Raw genomic sequence first — 14,187 nt, 5'->3', positions numbered from 1 at the left:
GTCTATTAAACCTCAAGTCTATCTCATCTTATCCGCCTAATCTTTGTGTCTTATTGACCATGAAGTTTATCTTTAATCTCCCTCTGCTCTTATTATTGCACAACACTGTAGGTCTATTTTCTGCGGCGCAACAGTGCTGCGGCGTTTGCGGGCGACCGAGGAAGAATCGTTTAGTTGTACACACAGTTCTTATTCAGCTGTGTAATGGAATGTGTACCGAGCGTGCGTGTAGAAATGTATTTCCCGCATTCTTTCTCTTCAATTGCCTTGGCAGGAGCTTTTAACGCCACTCATACAATCTCCCCCTTGATACGACGATATTTATCTCTCTGTATCATCTTGAGCGATGGTGGGCTCATTGAGTCACTTCACGCCTCACTCCACTCCTCGGCGAATCAGCAAAAGGCATCAGATAAGATCATAAAACTGTATCCTAATTTAAAAGCAGCACTCTGCCTCCGCGGCGCCCATTAGAGATCCGAGCGCTAATTCTTTTCATGTCCGGGGCTCCTGCAGATGTAGGCCGCTACAAAGGAGTCATTTATAAGACTAATGAAAAGCGCAAGCAGTTTGAGGACATCAGGGGGGTCTTTTATGCATCTCAGTGCAGGAAGAAAGAGAAACAGGAGAGGCACGCCGGCCCCTCGTTCTGAGCTGAAATTATTGCTTTATTAAAGCCGAAGGGCTTGCTCTCGCCACAATAGAACAAACACGTGGGAAGGTGTCGAGAGGATATCGACACAAGCTGTTTGAGCTCCGGGATGGAGCCCCAACATGCTGGAGATGTGGATAACACCCCCCCCCCCCCGCCACACACACACACACACACACACACATGATCACTGAGTTTCAGCTTCTGCAGTGTTTTCAAGTAAAATAACATGTTACCTGTGTGAAATGTGTTATTCCTTTTATAAAAATCCCCTCTTTGCTGTTGTATTTCACGCGCGGACGCTGGTTTTGGTCGGGCAAGCAAGATCCACATTATCTTAATAACATTCAAATGCCGAGTGAGATGTTTTCCCGAACTAATACAATTCAGGTAGCAGTACAGTAATTCCATCAGTGCCCTTGATTGAAGCAAAAATGGTAATATGCAAATACCAAAAGAGATGTACAGCTACAAGCAAAACTCCGAAATCATTTAGATTTAAAGAAATAATATTGCACAGAGGGGGGAAAACATTAATCACACGGAAAAGTGTCTACTTTAAGATTGCACTGGTGTATTACCCGGAGGCACGGAATGTAAATGGAAAATCAACATTGTACCCTGTGATAAGGCTAACAAATTAATAAAAGTATTTTCTTTCCTCCTTCCATGCTGGTGCTTGAATGGAAAAAGTCTGGCAAGGAACTTTTCTTCTGCCCCCTCCGTTCGTTTCTGTGGGGATTGTTTTGCTGGCAGCAGGATTAAAATCAACGTTCACCTTGGTGGCTTTTTTTTTTTTTCTATTTTTTTTTTTAAAGAAAGCACGCTGTCTCAAAGGTTTTTCCTCTTTAGCTACAAACAGAATATTAATGTTATTTCTTTTTTCTCTTGAACTTCCTTGTGGGAACATGTCAGTGATGTTTTCATGTATTTAGGTGTTATAATATGTGCAGTATGTTTATTATAAACTACGTTACCTATGTATGTATGTATTTGTGCTATTGTAATAGAGGAATTGTGTTATTGCCTCTATTTATTTGTTACTAAATACTAAGATGGGATGAAATCTGTGATAAATTCTATATAACTGTCTATTTTTGAACTATACGTTACAGTGTTGCATTGTGGGACTCGTCTGCATTTATTTCAACGAAGGAAACCCAAAAGTTTTTTTCCCTCTTTTTCGTGAGCCGGGAGCAGGTGACGAAACTGCTGAACATCTTCATCTCATGTTTGTCTGTTTTCCCTCAGGTCCTCTGGAGGATGGCCTGGAGGAAGAGGAGGAGGAGTGCGTCTCCGAGGAGAACGAGCTCCTGGCCAAAGACGAGTTCTCGGCGGAGGAAAACTTCCCTGCCGAGTTTGAACCCGAGAACATGAGCTGCGAAGACATGGAGTACTTCTGCAACAAAGGTGAGCGTCGCTTCCGTTCGGAGCCTTTTAAAACATCCTCCCGGGTGCAGAAGGCACTGAAAACCTACAATATGGAAGCCCCCCACCCCCGTGCCAGGCATCCAAACTAAGCTAAAGTCCTGCCAACGGTGTCTAATAAAATATCCCAACATGTTCAAATCAAACCTGGCAGGACTTGTGTCCACGTGAGAGTTTCTCCCGTGTCGCCGCCCACACTCGAAACCGTCCATTTCCACGTTTGATCTCAGTCGTCCACCCGAGCGCAGTGGTTTGATCCGAGAGAGAGATGGCGCCGGCGACACCGGCTCTCCCTCTGTGATGGTGCCGCGAAGGTGCACCAATGCACCGGAGGACGCGGCGCTCCGCTTTGAGCCCGGCGCCGGAGCTCGGCGAATGCTCGGCGGCACCTGCTGCCGCTCGGAGGTCCAGCGCGAGAAGAAAGCGTTGCGACGTCGCCAAATGCGCCCGAGTCCTCTTTGAACTCCAATTCAATTAGATTGCTTCTTTGTGTGTTTGTTTCATTTCGGTCACACCTTGCCATCACAGGAGCTAATTTGTGGTCTGCTCCAGGTTACAGTGTGAAGATGACAGACTCGCCCCCCCTCCTCCTCCCATCAAACCCCCACCCCCCCCAACCTCCCAGTCGTATGGCTTTCACTTCCCCAGGTGTCCCCTGTCCTACTGGCACACGGATGCCATAAATTTGACTTTTTAATGAAGAACCAATGCTTTGAATGTCTGCCGTGTCCTCTTCTTTCAAAGGGAAGACTGTTTAGAGTTATTCCTTCACGCCGCTTAACTGATGTGCCTCGTGGGATTACATTATTGAAGGAAAAATAAATCTTTCATGTTGCAGGTCGGCTGCGCCCCGGTAATCGTATCAATAACGTTTCCCTTTTGTTCTCGGGGAAAAGTTGAACGGCGCAATTGTTCGGAAATTGCAATTACCGGCGACGCCTCGGCCGCTTCGCCCTTTGTCTTCCCCCGTAATGTGTCCCAACGCAAACTTCAAAGCAGAATGCAGGCGGCTCGCAATAACCCGGCAGCAATGGAGGAGATGGCGAGGCGCACGTGGTTGCTACGGTTAAAAGTACAACTTCTGAAAATCTTCAAAGGACAATGTCGGAGCCGTTTGATATTCCCGTTCTGTTGGATAAAACCATGCATGGAACATGGCCTCAAATCTCCTCCTCGTGTTTGTGAATAAAGTCAACACTGAATTACAATCCCGAATGTCAAATGCTTTTTTTTGGTGGTAATCTGTTCCTTGTCACGCACAGGCCTTGTTACGATTTTTTTTTTATTACTTTGCTATCTGAGCTTACTGTAGCTAAGTCTCTCATTGCCTCCTAAAGCCCGAATGATGTACGATCCGACTTTCTTTATTCCTCAACGGGAGTTGTGTGCAATCATCAGGTGTAGCCATTTGCCCCGTGATCCCCTCCTCACTTAGATCATTTTAAAACTGGCTTAAATTTACCCCACTTCTGTGAAAACTGTCACGAATTAAACAGGACACAATCCTGGTGGCATTAAATGGTTTAAGTGTGTTATTCCTCGACTATAGTAAGGAAAAGAGAGCCCCCTTTATTAACTAAACCCTCTCAAATGTGATGGCGCGCTGTAATTAGCCCTGTGCGGACTCAAACGTGGGTTTTAAAGCAGCCACTCATCCCATGGCCTTTATCTGCGACGGCTTCCCGGAGAATAAGGTCTCCCGTGTAAGGTTCCTCCACTGAGCAGTGACTCTCTGGTCTTAGCTTAGCCTTGTATCTGTGTAGTCACTCTCTGAAATGGGCTTGTCAGAGGGACCTAAAACCTCCATTAAAAGTTTCAGTCTATAATAGGTATTAAAAAGCTGTAGGAACACAAAGAGGAGTACCAATTTTCATTAACATATGAAGCACTTATTAACTTTGATCAGAGTGCGGTGAAGTAGCAAAGCCGCTTAAAGGCGCAAAGGTCAGGAAGTTGAATGCCACCAAAGACACAGTCATTTGCCGTAGCCTTGCAGGAAAGGGCCTCCCCAGATAACTGCGTGGAGCACCTTGGCGTCCCACCGTGGCTTCGAGCTCTGTAACCTCTAAATTGGTTGATTTATGACCCCCAAACCTGTTTGGTTAATGGTGTCAAAGCTCTCAAAGGTACTCGCCGCGTCAACATTATTCGTCATATTTACAGTCTCACCGTGGACTCACAGGTTGACCACTCCCAGCATGTTTCTCTCCATTAATGGTATTTTCCCATTTCTAAACTTGGCTTAATAATCACCAACGTTAAAGCTCCAGTTTCCCTTAAAATTTGAATTCCTGGATTTCCTCCTTGAACCAATTTTCCAATAGACATTCCTTTTTCATTTTGATTTAGCCAAACGATGAAATGGCAGCCTCCTTGGCATCAGTTGAAATGCACATTACAGGAAAAAATAACCTTGTTTTCCCGTAATTAAAAATCTTAACCTCAAACCGCCGTTTCCGCTCGCCCAGTTTCAGATTTATGGAGCTGCGCTTGTTGAGCAGCAGGCGTTTATAACCTATTGACACAGCAGGCTCTGAAGCTGTAGGAATACACAGAGAGGAGTCTGTTTTCACAGAAATAGTCAAATTTCACCTTGTTCTTTTATTGTTGGCAGTGAACTTGAGCACAGGGTGTTGCCACAAGCTGTGTTCCAAGTGCCGCCTGTTGAACAATGACTTCCTCGCTTACGTCTGACAGTAAATTTACACCAAGCTCCTCGTGTCCACACGTGAAACGCCGGTTGAGCAATGGTGTTACACGCCGAATTGGGCGGAGGAAACGGGTTTATGGGTCGGGCTTGCGTCTCTCTGGTTAAAAAAACAAATGCAACAGAGCAAGGGGTCTTTTATCACGCAGGATGTGGCGTGTAAACGCTCCAGACTGCCCACACAGGACTTAACAAACAACAACCCCACCTTGACCCTTTAGACATCCTCCGAGTGAGTCATTTGGCTCGTCGCGGTCGCAGCGCCGGCGTAACAAACGGAAGGTGGCAGAATTAATTCTGCCACTCTTTGTGCGGTGCAGAAGCAATCAACATCTCCAGCAGCACAGGAGGAAGAGCTCTTTGGCTCTTTCACCAGCGCCGCCAGTGCCCAGAATGGCGGATGTGGAATTTGAATGCACAGTTGATGCTGGAGAATATGGGGAAATGCTAATTTGTGATGCGATAAGATGAATCAAGTCATCCCTTTAGCCCCATTTGACTCAGTGGAGGAAATTAATCATTAATGTTTGTTAAGTATGACAATCTAACTGGGCCAGATCTACATACTCAGAGACTGAGGCAGAGCGAGATAAAGAGCCGGGCTGCAGACAGGGAGGAAAAGTGCCAGATTCTGTAATGATGGGAATTTATTGGCATTTAAAGAGACAGTGGCGAGGCATTTCGCTAATAGCCTCCCTCGGTTGGAGCGCTCCATGCGCCATAAATTGCGATTCAGTTCAGCCTTATTTTCCTGATAGTGGAGTCTCACAGCTATGCTTGACTTTGGTGAAAGAGGTTGCTTCCTGGAACTGACTTTATCTGTTGCAGGATAATCTGCATCAACAACCAAATATGCAATATCAACTGACTGGCATGGCACCAGCCCGGAGATGCCCCCCCCCCACCACCACCACCACCACCCTAATAATGCACTCTGAAGCACCAATGTTGGCTCAATTGCGGCGGTTTCGTAAAAGGGAATGCTAGAATTCAGTTGCAAACCGACTTGGGCTCGGTTTTTGTAGGAATTCTGAGCCGCCTGTGAACTCTGGCGTCCGGATTAGAGCGCTCTGAGCTTCTTAAAGTTGCACGCCAGAGATTGACATTTTCAAGGGCCTCCTTGGAAGAGACAATGCTAAAAGGGGGAGAAAAAGCCAATATGACTTTGTTGCTACCTTGCTCCAGGAACCGTGTGTGTAAATCGCCTATAAGCTTATTGACCCGAATGCACGGCACTCGGCGTGCGCCTGCGATTTGGCGAGGGAGCTGTCCTTTGATAGAGCAGCGATAGGGCTGATTTTAACAGCTCACTGGCTCCTCTTGCATGCCCGCCAACCTTGCGCCCAGCATGCCGCCTCGCCTACCACCCCCCCGCCCCCCTCACGCGGCCCTCCCCGTCCCTTCTGTTCCCTTCAGCATGGCTGGAACCTTAAGTGTCTCCATTTGATTGCGCAGGAAGACGCCGCTAAGCCAGATGTAAATTACGATTGAGGCGATAACACAGGGACTGATCATTGGCGATCTGTCTCTCTCGGTGACACGGACGAGGGTTTCAATTCAGGCGATGAAACGCGGCGCCGTGTCCATTAGGTCTGATGGACCCGCGTGAATGAATCAATCTCCTCCCGCAGTAGGAAGGTCAGAATTCATAGTGTTTAAAACATAAGAAAGGCTCCCACTCTTCCGGCGCTGGAACCAAAGGAGTGCTGCTCCGGCACTTTTTTCCTCTGCTCCACTTTTTTTCCTCCCTCCGTACAAGTGACATTTGTGCAGGAAACTTCATCAAAGCCCTGTGACATTGTTCCCTGTGAGGTTGCCTAGGCGATTGTGTTTAAAATGCATTGCAAACTGCGTTAGATAGAAGGCAGAAAATCCTTAATCACTGCTTAATTAAGGAATCATCTTGTAGCTTCATTTCCCGGGCTGTAATTAAACACTTCCAATACGTTTCGTTACAGGGCTTAACATGTTCGCCTGAGATCAAGGTAGTGCCTTTAATGTTATCTCGCCCGCTCTATTTTTTTTTTTTTTTTTTAAAACTCTGCTCCATTGGAAGGAACTGTTGATACGCGCCTTTGTTATCCTCTTCATAATACGAGCTCGGTATGCTAAAGAGGTTCTCCAGGCCCAACAATAAATACTGGGGGGATTCAGCCTTGACGGTTTACTGGCAGGGGAGGAGAAAACGGCAGAATCTCAGACAAGAACTGGGTCATAATGACCTCATGTCCTGCAGGCTCCTCTGCAGGATCTGCTTAGTTTTCTTCTCTTCACGTTCAGCGCTTCCTTCTTTAGCGAGGGTCAGAGCGCTAGCATGCTTTTTATCACATTCTCTAAAGTGACCCGTGTTAAGATAACAATAATAGCGATGAGCGCGCTCGATTTGGAGATTTAACACAGTCGGAACCGTCGAGTGAAGCCCGCGTTTACATTCTGAAAGGCTCTTGGGAATTCGTGGGAGGGGGTCCGATAAACAAGACGTATGTGGCAATAGATACTGGGAGCGCTTCTCTGTCATCCAAATATAGTCAAATATAAATCTAGACATCCATTTAGGCTCTTTCCATGTAGTGCCTATGAAATGTGGTAATCCTTCGTGGTAATCCAGGCCCGTCCTTGACCATCTGCCATTGGGTCTGAGACATCAAAGGGATGGAAGTGATGTGACAAAAGTGGGAGCAATGTTCTCCCACCATCCATCAACGGCCACTCACTTGCCCCGAGTGGGCCTTTCTCTTACTGGGACAGGTTCTGAGACATGTGCTGGATTTATTCCGAGCGCCACACCAGGGCACTCCTGATTTATGCGCCCGTAAACCACGAGTACAGGCTGTGCTTCCAGCACACACGCAAAAATAGATTTATTTTTCACTCTAAGTGCATCTTGGTGCGCCCCACAAGAGTTTCCACCGCACGCTTGGGAGGCGGAGTCTGTTTACAAGGTCTTTTAGTGCGTACACCTTTAAAGGGAGATACCTAAACATCCCATAGCATGAGCGACTGTAAATCAGTCCTACATCCGAGCACATTCTGGCTCCACAATAGATCAAACGGTAATAAATAGCTGCCTCTCTCCCACACATTGCTTTCCTTCCTGCTCCAATGGGCTTCCTTCTGTTCCTGCAAGCACTCATGGGAACTGCTTTGGCATAGAAATCCGCAGCTGGACCTGGTGAGCTCACCCAAAACATATGTGCCCAAACACAGAGAAGAGAATAAAAACTACCTGGATTTGTCCTTTAGAAGTGCAACACTGGTCTAACGCCGGTCGATTTTGGCTCGGGTGCTTCTCATTCTGTATTTTCTAACTTGTGTCCAGGAGAGGAAGACGCCAACCGGGATGCAGGCGAGTCAGAGATGGACATTCAGAGTGAGAAGACCAAGCATCCAGCTGTGGGACCAGAAGAATGGGATGGTCCAAGTAAGAAGAGCCTTCATGTTGTTGTCCCAGATGGTTTATTTAGAAGACAAATGATTTATCTCCATCAAATCTGTCACGGAAGTCTCCAACAACAAAAACATTCAAGTATCAAATAACCAATGTTGTCCTGGATATACAGAGGTTTATATAGATATATATAGTCGCTGCACATGTGCATTTTTGGACATTTACAACAGAATTGTGCTAATTTTCCCTTTTCTTTTAAAAAAAAAAGTCATCAAAGAGATGGATGAAATAGTTGCACAACAATTGCTGCTCAGCAGTAGCTTGTAGCACTGCTGAACACACAAAACACGAGTCTCTTCTAAATGACCTTAAGAATTTATTGCAGGTACGCACGTTTGGATCCAAAAAAAAAAAGGAAAGAGAAAAGGGGGAAAAAAAGAGGACAGAGGGAGAGAAAGTGGATTTGGGCAAGTTGTGCTTGCGAGCTCAAAGCCCCCTGGGGTGTGTATTTTATACTGACAGTGAATCAGCGTTATCGCACCTATCAGATAATGCATTTATCATTAAATTTCACATTTGCATTTAAATCTGGGGAAGGAAATGAGCATTGCTGGCTAAAGATAAGAACGCGAGGACGACAGTAATAAACCATCACTGTGATCAGTCAGGAGACAGGGCTGAGGGGGTCAGCTCAGAACTATGGAGGCCGCCACAAAAAGACGGCAACACACGCGGGGAAAAAGGCCGTTTTGGGGCGGAAAACGCTGAGCTTAAAAATACCGCTTTGAAAAGAAGGGATGGATGTAGCGCGAGTAGATGTATGAGCGACTGTAATTATCCCTCCCTCTACTCAGCCATCAGAATGAGAATTAGAGGCTCAGAAACACACACTGCTGGTCAGGCGAGCGGGGGGGGGGGGGCTTGAGTTTCATGGGAGTGACCTGTCTCCTGCATGCAGGGAGGATGTCTGGACTGCAGAGGAGGGTAAGTGAGACACGATGCCCATTTCATGTTCTACTAAACCGCAGCCCGAGTGGTTATCAAGTGACATTCGCTTTGACGTCTTCAGCAGTATTCTGCTAATCTCGGCCATTTCACCAGTGGAAAATGAGTCCTGCTATTCTGCCGCCTCCAACTTTATAAAACACGCACAGAGATGCTTTTAGAACGCATCCGTGTGCATGTGGGGATATTTTCATAATCCGTAGAACAGTACTTTTATTACAAGCCCCGATCCAGGTAAAGATAACACACAGAAGGGAATGTGTATAAATAGTATATTAAAAGGCAATTTTTTAGGTTTATGACTGCTTTCACTAGGCATAGGAGAGTTACTGAAGCATTGTGGGTAAATTTTGACCAGGTTTCTACATCTTGTTTGCGCGGGACGTAGAATTCCATGACTCGCATGTTTCCACCAGCGCAACTTGCTGACGTCTCAATAATATACCCAGCAATTAGGCGGTGACGTGCACTGACACAGCCGCGCACGACTGTTTTCTCAATGGGCAGCGCTGGAGTGGGCAGAAATTAATCTGCGCACATAATAATGCCATTCACTCTCTCATCATGGCTGCCACGAAAGGTCATTTCCCTTTTTAATTTTTCCCATTGTGTCGGAAAAGTCAGATGGGCATGTTATAATTTGAATAAAGGAGGGGGAATCAGACAATCAGATAGGAACATTTGAAATGACATGTCTTCCTGCTCAAAGCGATTAAAAGCAAATTTATTTAGTTTGAGACTGTCTACCCTTTAATCTCATTGTAAATGTTCAGATAGTCCCGCGTTCAAAAGTTCTTTGTCATTCTTTGGCTTAAGTTAAGTTGAGCAGGTGTGATTATGATCAGCAACAGATAATTTTTAATCACCGAGCGCGTGCATCTGAATAGGATGTGTAATGGCCGTTACATAAAAAGAGAGTGAAGCCTTTTAATGAGGTGGGCTAACTCCGAACATGCCCACCTGCTTGCTGATTCTATTGAAGCACCTCCACACCGTTTCCCTTTTGCTGAGTAACAACAAAGGCCTTTACAATCTACATCCTTTAATTGAACTTTTTTTTCTGTCCCCGCATTTCATCTCTGCTTTAGTAACTCGTGTCAAGTGCTGTCCGCCACCCCCGCCGACCCCCCCGACTGTTCTCTGATTGTCTTTCTGTCTGAAACGGCAGAGGAGCCGCACAGAACGACTCACTATTAATCTGATAGCTGCCTCGTCTGTGCAGCTCCGAGCGCCGGCTCTCTGATGTGGAACACCCAGCGCGTTCCCTTTCTCTCTCCCCGTCTCCACAAGTATGTCCTTAAGCAAATCTGCGCGCCGATCTTATGTCTCGCATTCATTTCTCGTCACGGATGTTTCGCAATCAGCCGCTGATTTGGGAGATACGTGTCATGCTACTGTTCATGTTCACGGACTGGGGGTGCGATAGGGATCTAGCTGCGTCTCGCTCATTCCCTCGCACTTGCTCTCCTCTAGGCTAATTGGGAGTGGTGTGCGTTAGCTAGCTAACTCTGCTAATGAACTTGTTCTCAGTCTTATCTGAAGGCTTGCTCGTGTAAACTACACCCACTAATGAAAGTCATGAAATCCGGCTTTCTTCCAGCGCGCTGCAGTTCGGATCGCTGTTAGTTCTGCTCAGCGTCAGGGCCTGTAGATGAATGGTTTTACGGGTTTTATTGGCAATCCGCGGTAAACTGCTACAGGTTATCACGTGTTGTCATCCATGGGGGAAAAAAACAAACACTGTTTTTTCTGTTTCAAAAGTAAAATGTGTTAGAATTCAGACTTCAGCTCAGTAAAATCTGCAGGTTAAACTGAGACCTACACATCACACATGGACTCTGTTTAGTGCACATGAAGTATTTGTTTCAAAGTTAAATTTGAATATGACTGTTTTGGCTGTTATACACAATTGTTACTTCTTTAATCCCCGTGTGGGGTGGCTGGGGTCTAAATAAAAGAGAAATATAGTTCCTAATCCAACATAAATATACAGCGCACGATGCATGCCATATTTCTGATTCTATTCTGAGTCTATTCAGCTCTTGACAAATATTTATTCTAATAGTTGCAGAAGAAAATGATTCAATTTGGAAAAAAAAAAAGGAATCTTAAGGAAACGAATGAGGTCACCTGGGTTAAGTCACAAAGCTGTGACCGTATTAATGTTATAGCAAATGCCACACTACTTATTCGATGGTCCTGTTTTAGCGTGACGACCACGTGGCGGCTGCACGCTCTTCTCCCCCTCCTCGGCCAGCCTGTGGCGCCGTGGGTGCCAGCTGGGCGTCGGCCAGAGAGAGGCGGGGGTCATCTGTAGGAGCGGGCACCTGAGAATCCCCCCTAATGGCCAGACCCAGACAAACTAAGGGCAAAGGTGCACCCCCCCACCCGCCCTCTCACCCGCGCCTGCCTTGAGAACAACATCCATTTTCATGTACCTCCTTCCTTCCTTCCGCTTTAAAAACATCAAACGTGCACATGCTGCTAACGCAGCTTCGCTTAGATGCTAAAAAAAAAAGCTGCAAGTGTGCGACCGATCTTACCGTCTCCAGAAAAAGACACAATAGCCATTTCAGGTTTACCGCACATATGCCATGCTAGGCGATCTGGAAGAGCAGATGGCCACGCTGGTGTGACAGGTGCCTCGACAAATGTTTGCGGTCGCCCGTGCTGCTATTTATAACACGGTGCAACACAGACATGCAAATATTTGCAAAAAAAGGACAGGGGGGCCCTTTTTGTTCCGAGTCAAAGTGGTCACCGTCAGAAACAGATGGGATTAAACATTCTGGGCATCGTTTCATCAGACCTGAAGAACTTTATTGTTCTGTAGGAGAAACAGGAAGTGCTGGAAGTGGTGAGGTGTAGCCACTCTTGTCCGTAAACAAGACTCTCCTCTTTGCATCTTTGGAATTAATGTTCGCTCTTTCCGCATTGAGGCGGCGGAAGCATTTTTAGCCCTCAGCCGCAGCTTAACTGAGCATACAGTCGCCCAAACTCTGCTGCACATACAGCAAAAAAAGTCCACTGGAGCAGAGTTCAGTCAGGTCCTCCTCGGTAAACAAGGCATTTTCCAACTCAGCACCCGAGTCCACGATAAAGTCGGGGCGTCGTCAAGGAAGGAGGGGCGGGTGGAAATGAGCGCAAGAGACAAACGCAGAGCCCAGATGCAGATTAGGCTGCAGAAGATGAGGGTGTAAAAGGGATTTAATGGTAGGATGGATTAGAGAAATCCTTGTAACAATGTTAAATAATTATGGTTCCAGCCGAGATCAAAGCGCCACTGATTGAACCCCTCAAGCCTTCAGAACACGGAGTCTTGGAAAGCAAAGATTGGTAAACTAGTGCTCAGACCACTCCGGCTGCTCCAGTTAAATTGGATTGGAAATATTAGGATACAGATGAATCCGTCAGGAGGCTTTCACAAAGCTTTTGTCACCGGAAATGTAGCTTGGGAACGGTATGAAAGGTTTGATAGCGCACTGTCTCTGCAGAATCGTAAGACGAGGGTGTCACAGCTGTCTCTGCTGATACCTAAGCGTTTTAAGTAGACTTATAGACACACTTGACTGTTATATCAGCGGACCCAAAACTTTCAGCGCCGGCATTTATTCGAGGTTTAATTTTTTTCTTCTTCTCTTCTCGTCTCCCAATCAAGAAATTTGGACGTGCATCACGGCGGTTCTCGCTGGGAAAAAGGAAGGTTTTATCTTGCTCCTCCAGGGGTTTATTCCGAGTCCTCCGACGCGTCCCACAAAACATGAATGACACGGAGATGGCCGATACTGATGATGAAAGTCCGTCATCAGCTCCTCGCCACGTTCCGGGCCCCCGAGTGATGTAGAATTAAATCGCAATCAAAGTGTTTTGTGTAAACACCGCGCGCCTGTTTTCGCCAAATGTATTTGTTCCTGAGGAGATTGCTGATTAAGGCCTTTACGCCATCACCTGGATGCGCGAGCGTCCCCTGCCCGCCCACGCACGCACGCACGCGCGCACAGACACACACACACACACCCTTTTGCATTTCACAATGTGTGAATATAGTGATGAAATATGCAACAAGAGATTAGACAAATCACTGTACTGCTGCATCGCCTTGATGCAAATTTAGTCACTGATCCGTTATACTAAGAGGCTTTATGCAGGAACTTCATGGTTGTTAGTTATATAATCTAAAATAGGGCAAAATGCAATCAGCGTTCTTATCATCTGAAGAAGATGTCATTACATTCAGTTCTAGTTTTTTAGGGGGACGTAGCACATTGAAAACATTTCGAATAAGATAATTCATTTCCAGCCATTTTATCCACATTTCAGCTGAATTTGTGTCCACTTTACAATGGTGCTTTTTCCTCGCGTCGCTATGCTAAACAGTACAAAGAACTCCATAAAATACAAGAACCGCCGATTTGAAGCGGGGACGCCGGTGGTGGTTTCGCCCCCGGAGGGGCCTTGACACCCATCGCGTCTTCCTTCAGCTCTGCGGATGTGTTTGTTCTGTATTGCTTTACCCTCCCAGGCACCGCAGCTGTGCACGTTTCTCTGAGAGGTATCACGGTAATTGGTTGAATATTTGATGTGTGTGTTTAGCACTAGGGTGGAGACGCTCGCGCAGGCGGTCCCAGGGAATTTAATGCTGGGCAAACTCCGGATTGCTGAAGTGAAACTTACTCGGATGGGAAAAATCTAATTCCGTTTCTTTTAAATAAAAAAAACAAACTGCAGAGTGTGTTAGGCCAGCTTTGGGTTGTAGTTCTATTTAATGTGCAACTTTCTGTCCTCTCTTTTTTTGGGTTAAATTTTAATGCAGGTTTTTCAGGTAGTGTTTCATTATGCACGACTCTGTCAGTTTGGAGTCTTTGCATATGGGAACATGCACTCTATCCCATCCAGTCAGGTTTCTCCTGAAACTCCAACCTCCTCCTGAAACTCCAACCTCCTCCTGAAACTGGTGTTAAAAATCCGAGCAGAGCATCGTCTCTTTAGAGGAAATCTCTGGCTGGT

General features: G+C 46.2%; 1 protein-coding gene across 1 annotated transcript in view; it reads left to right on the top strand.

Moving 5' to 3' along the window:
* The window catches only part of zfpm2a (zinc finger protein, FOG family member 2a), a 115,883-nt gene that overhangs the window by 44,931 nt on the left and 56,765 nt on the right, over positions 1 to 14,187 (top strand). Inside the window, exons 3-4 of the mRNA XM_011605257.2 lie at positions 1,904 to 2,062; positions 8,107 to 8,208. Coding sequence (XP_011603559.2) covers positions 1,904 to 2,062; positions 8,107 to 8,208 — 261 coding nt within the window. The remainder of the gene's footprint in view (positions 1 to 1,903; positions 2,063 to 8,106; positions 8,209 to 14,187) is intronic.

This window comes from Takifugu rubripes, chromosome 7 (assembly GCF_901000725.2).
Source record: "Takifugu rubripes chromosome 7, fTakRub1.2, whole genome shotgun sequence".
Classification (NCBI taxonomy): Eukaryota; Metazoa; Chordata; class Actinopteri; order Tetraodontiformes; family Tetraodontidae; genus Takifugu; species Takifugu rubripes.
This window is presented reverse-complemented; position numbering and strand designations above follow the sequence as displayed.